The sequence below is a fragment of the Physeter macrocephalus genome, chromosome 4 (assembly GCF_002837175.3).
Source record: "Physeter macrocephalus isolate SW-GA chromosome 4, ASM283717v5, whole genome shotgun sequence".
NCBI classification, from domain to species: domain Eukaryota; kingdom Metazoa; phylum Chordata; class Mammalia; order Artiodactyla; family Physeteridae; genus Physeter; species Physeter macrocephalus.
This window is the reverse complement of record NC_041217.1, coordinates 60,250,435-60,256,314: the sequence shown is the minus strand read 5'-3', so window position 1 is coordinate 60,256,314 and position 5,880 is coordinate 60,250,435. Positions and strand designations below refer to the sequence as shown.

Sequence of the window (5,880 nt, the reverse complement as noted above, 5' to 3'; positions counted from 1 at the left end):
ACTACTGGGCATATACCCTGAGAAAACCATAATTCAAAAAGAGAGATGTACCACAATGTTCATTGCAGCACTGTTTACAATAGCCAGGACATGGAAACAACCTAAGTGTCCATTGACAGATGAATGGATAAAGATGTGGCACACATATACAATGGAGTATTACTCAGCCATAAAAAGAAACAAAAGTGAGTTATTTGTACTGAGGTGGATGGACGGACCTAGAGTCTGTCATACCGAGTGAAGTAAGTCAGAAAGAGAAAAACAAATACCATATGCTAACACATATATATGGAATCTAAAAAAGAAATGATTCTGATGAACCTAAGGGCAGGACTGTAATAAAGACACAGACGTAGAGAATGGACTTGAGGACACGGGGAGGGGGAAGAGTAAGCTGGAACGAAGTGAGAGAGTAACACTGACATATATACACTACCAAATGTAAAATAGATAGCTAGTGGGAAAGAGCTGCTTAGCACAGGGAGATCAGCTCGGTGCCTTGTGACCACCTAGAGGGGTAGGATAGGGAGGGTGGGAGGGAGACCCAAGAGGGAGGGGATATGGGGATATATGTATACATATAGCTGATTCACTTTGTTATACAGCAGCAACTAACACAACAATGTAAAGCAATTATACCTCAATAAAGATGTTAAAAAAAGAAAAGAAAAAAAAAAGAATGGTGTCATTGGAAAATATTCATAACGTGGTGCTAAATGAGAAAAAAATGTTACTGTATTGGTGATTAATTTTGAAACTATGCACCTCAGATTGGGACTAGAGCCCACGTGCCAGGACTCGAACCCAGCCAAAACCCACAGTCTTCCAACTGTGATCACACACCTGGTTTCAGGGCTTACTGAAGCTCAGGTTTTTGATGTCTAATCGCAGAAAGAATTCAGTGAGAGACAAAGTGATAGGTAAGAAGTGGATTTATTTAGAGAGAAACACACTCCACAGACAGAGTGTGGACCATCTCAGAAGGTGAGAAAGGCACCAGGGTATGGGGGTTGTCAGTTTTTATAGGGGTGGGTAATTTCATAGGCTAATGAGTGGGAGGATTATTCCAGCTATTTCAGGGAAGGGGTGGGGATTTCCAGGAATTGGGCCACTGCCCACTTTTTGATCCTTATGGATCCTTGGAACTGTCATGGTACCTGTGGGTGTGTCATTTAGCTTGCTGATGTATTACAGTGAGTGTATACTGAGGCTCAAGGTCTAGTGGAAGTCGACATGTTCGCCATCTTGGACCCATTTGGTTTTAATCAGTTTATGTCATGTCCTTGAGCTATGTTATTCTTTCAAAGATTGTTCCCTGCCCCCTTCCCTCCTGTTTCAGTATGATCCCAGTTGTGGTGGGTATGAGTGTGTGTGTGTGTGTGTGTGTGTGTGTGTGTGTAAGTGATAGGCAGTGTTGACTGAAGAAAAACGCACAACCTAAAAGTTGCAAGTTAAATTTTCTTCGGGGATCTTACTGAGGACTATAGCTGTAGCCTGGAGGATGGCCTCTCAGATAGCTTTTGAGTAACTGCTCTGAAGAAGTAAGGAAGGAGACAGGATATATAGGAGTTTTTTCTTGGGAAGAACATCAAAAGATTACTGCTAGTCACAAAGAACAGATATCTCAAGTTAATAACTTTAGCACTTTTCTATGTACGGAAGATGCAAGGATCTGGGTTCATTGAAATTATTCCTTAGATATGCATCTTAACTATCTATGGCCAGTATCCAAAACAGAAAATGCTTCTTGTTTTTCTCAGGCCCCACCATCGGTTGGTGGCTGCAGTGGCTAATGGCTTGATTCTTGTAGAACTGCGATGGTGGGCAACATTCCCTGTCCACAGCAAAGAAATAAAAAAAACGGGAGAGTATGTAACCAAATGTGAAAATATTTCTTTTTAGGTGTTACGGTTACGAGTGATTTTTTTTTTCTATCCTCATTTTTTCCCTAAATTCTGAGTTGTTTGTTCATTTTTCCCTTTTTCCCCCCTCTCCAATGTCTACATTTTTTTTTCAATTGAGGTATAATTCTCTAAATTTTGAAAATTAACTTATATTGCTTTGGTAATCAAAAGAAAGTATTGTGGTTTTGTTGTTGTTGTTACTGAACTGAACTTGGGTCTGCTTGCCCACCACACAGCAAAGCCAATTTACTGACACCAGGTAGTGGTGAAGGAAAGTACAGCATTTATGGTCAGGCCCAGCAAGGAGAATGGGCGGCTCATGTTCGAAAGACCCAAACTCCCCAAAGATTTTCAGGGAAGGGTTTTTATTTTTATTTTTAAAAATATTTATTTATTTATTTGGCTGCGTCAGGTCTTAGTTGCGGCACGTGGGATCTTCGTTGTGGCACGTGGGTTCTAGAGTGCTCAGGCTCATTAGTTGCAGCACGCAGGCTCTCTAGTTGTGGTGCACAGGCTGTAGAGTGCACAGGCTTAGTTGCCCCGCAGCACGTGGGATCTTAGTTCCCTGACCAGGGATCAAACCCATGTCCCCCGCACTGGAAGGCGGATTCTTAACCACTGGACCACCAGGGAAGTCCCTCAGGGAAGGGTTTTTAAAGGCAACATTTTGGGGTGAGGGCTGCAGGGTACATGACTTTATTCTGATTGGCTGGTGGTGATGTAATAGGACGGTGTTTCAGGAATCTTAATCGTCAACCTTCTGGTTCCAACCAGTCTGGGTCTGTGTCTTGTAGTCAGCATGTAGTCACAATCCTCTACCTGGGTGGGGGTCTTAGTTCCTGCAGAAGAACTCAAAGATATGTATCAGATTGTGATGTATATCCCTTGGGGAGGAGCTAGGACTCTGTTTTATCACTGAACTATTGTTTCTTGATTGTTTTCCTGCATCCCCTCACTTCCCTAATTAGTAACTGCTTGAGTCTGCCCTTTGGAACTCAGGGAAGGCCTAGAAGACCAAAGCCCTTTTCTACAAACAGGAAACAGGGGACACAGAAGGGCTTTTGTATGTGGGAGAGCCCTGCAGCATCCTGCTTAGTTTCAGTCACCCCCTTTGTTTGATACTCCTCAATCCTGGGGGGAACAGGGAGGCAGGACAAGAAAGAGAATAAAGTTTTAGATAGAGAGGTTAATCATAAACTCAGCAGGGGAACTGAGTTTCAGGGGGACCTAGTTTCATTTTTAAAAAGTGGTTGCCAGAAAGGGTTATTGAGCCCACCTATATCACATTCTTGGTCTGGGTAGGCCACTGGGGCTACTCTACCTGACATTTATCATCTAATCTCCACTACTTTCTACGTATGTCTCTGTAATCTGCTTTTTTGATTGATGGCTTATACCCTTGAAATAATCCCAAATCATCTGAGAAGGAAAAATCTTTCCAGTCAAGGACCCGTTTCTGATTCTGATATGTTGCTTTTTTCTTTAGAACTTGGAGAATCTGGTGGCTCAAAATACCACTGGGCCTGTCTTCTACCCAAGGCTCTACCACCTGATGGCCTATGTCTGTATACTAATGGGAGATGGGCAGAACTGCAACCTCTTCCTGAACACAGCCTTACAGCTCTGTGAAACACAAGGGAATGTGCTGGAGAAATGCTGGCTGAACATGAGCAAAGTATGTAGCATCAGCTAGCAAGCTGGGGAAGGGGATGCTCACAGGGGATGCGAAGGAGCCCCAGAAGCCCACTGCCTGGCTGGGTTTCACCAGGTGTGAAAGGCCATCAGAGGCTTTTCTGGACCCTTACTGAAAGGGGTGACAGATCCATAGGTCAGGTATTTGCACCTCCTCTTTCCCTTTGAGTTCTCATGGGATCTTCCCCTCCTGCAAATCTCCTTTAGCAAGATCTCCACCTTCTCGTAGGTCTCACCACATTCCACTTTGTGTTCCATGTCTTGCCTCCCTTCAAGAATGTGAACTCTTAGAATGCAAAAACCACTGGGTCCCTAGCATAGTGCCTTATACTCGGTATTTGTTGAATAAGTGAATGAATGTACACGTCTACATGTTTATTTAAAGAGTCATGTGTTAGTATCCTAGTTTGGGCAGCAAAATTCATTGTGTGCCTGTGGTTTGCCTGGTTTTAAAAGTTCAGGGACATTTGACCATTTTGGGATTACTCCACTCTTGACCACACAAGCTGAGGAGCACTGATGAATTCTGCGTTCTCTTTGTCTCCTCTCAGGAATGGTGGTACTCAAGCTCTGAGTTAACAGAAGACCAGTGGCTTCAGACACTCTTGAGTCTCCCACCATGGGAAAAAGTTGTATCAGGCAAGGTAAACATGCAGGATATTCAAAAAAACAAATTCCTGATGAGAGTTAATATCCTGGACAATCCTTTCTAACATTTCATGAAGAGAACAAAGATTTTAGTAAGACTCATTCTCTTGTGATTATCCATTATTAACCTTTCTTTATAGGCAGCATCATCCAGGTTCCTGCATATTCCCTTCTGTTCCAGACACAGAACCAGACCTGTTGGTTTCTCCTCTGTCTGGAGGATTAGAAAGGGTCGGTAGTGTCATGCTTTCCTTTCTCCCAGATTTACACAAATTCCCTTTGCCTTTCATGTTGTTTTAGCTTGACCTGTTTATTTTCAGCCCATGCAAAATTGTATCAGATCAAAAAAATTTTAATATCAAAATGGTACATGTTGCAACAGATACACTTCTAGTTAATCTATTAAACTGAAAATGGTTATTTTTAAATGTCCAGTTGTTTAATCTTTTGTATATAGCCCAGGATTACAAATAGCAAATTCTCCTCATGGTCTGTAAGGGCAAGATTTGAAAAGACACCTCTTTGTTGTGCGTGACTGCAGCCTCCAAAGCCCCTCTAACCACATGCATCAAATATCTGTGGAAATACTTTTTTTTTTTTTTTTTTTTGGCTGCACGTTGTATATAGCCCAGGATTACAAATAGCAAATTCTCCTCATGGTCTGTAAGGGCAAGATTTGAAAAGACACCTCTTTGTTGTGCGTGACTGCAGCCTCCAAAGCCCCTCTAACCACATGCATCAAATATCTGTGGAAATACTTTTTTTTTTTTTTTTTTTTTGGCTGCACGGCTTGTGGGATCTCAGTTCCCCGGCCAGGGATTGAACCCAGGCCACTGCCGTGAAAGCCCAGAATCCTAACCACTAGGCCACCAGGGAACTCCTGGAAATAAATTTTTAAATGGAAAGATTAGCAATTTTGATGTATCTTTTACATGCTTAGAGTTGATATATTTCTATATTTAGCAAAGTCATAGCATTCAACTTAATTTCCCAGATGTTGGAGAAGCTGCCCTAGAGCCATCTGTGGTCACTGTCTCTCTTTGTTGGCAGACAGAACAGTTCTTATAGGCACTTTGTGCCTCTGATGGTTCATGTGGAACACGTGTAGATTCAGCCCCTCTCTGCGTTGCTGCAGCTCCCTCGTGTTCACTCATTTCACAGACCCAGGTGGCCTCCTCAAGCAGGTGCCCCAGGATTTCTATTTTGTTGACTCCAGTCACCTTTTGGTCCTGGAAAGGGGTTCTTCTAATGGACATCGACGTGTCCGACTTTAACGTACACCTCAAATTCTCCTAGTGATTTCCACAGGCAGTGCCCCGTGTGGGTGCGTTCTTTCATAGGCCTGTATTTCATTGTCCTTCTGCAAAAGGCAAAGCTGTGTTTTTCCTCCTGGTAATATAACTGAGTTCTACTAAGGAGGTTGGATAATCCCAGTTGATACCAGGAGGTTAGTCACAGGGGCCTGGGCCCTGACATGGTGATAAGGACAGCTGGCTAGGAGATCAGGGCATTAGGTTCTAACATGAGCTCTGCCACAAGCATATTCCTGGGGGCTCATCACCTAACCTCTCTATTTCAGCACTGGGTGTGAGTATCAAGTAAGATAATAAAGTTGTAAAAAGGAATTGAAAAATTA

General features: G+C 42.9%; 1 protein-coding gene across 1 annotated transcript in view; it reads left to right on the top strand.

Annotated features, from left to right (window-relative positions):
- Positions 1–4,562, top strand: part of ADCY10 (adenylate cyclase 10) — a 90,576-nt gene extending 86,014 nt beyond the window's left edge. The window contains exons 31-32 of the mRNA XM_024116686.3: positions 3,391–3,579; positions 4,148–4,562. Of these exons, the coding sequence (XP_023972454.1) occupies positions 3,391–3,579; positions 4,148–4,309 (351 nt within the window). The 3' untranslated portion in view covers positions 4,310–4,562. The remainder of the gene's footprint in view (positions 1–3,390; positions 3,580–4,147) is intronic.
- Positions 4,563–5,880: the final 1,318 nt, after the last annotated feature.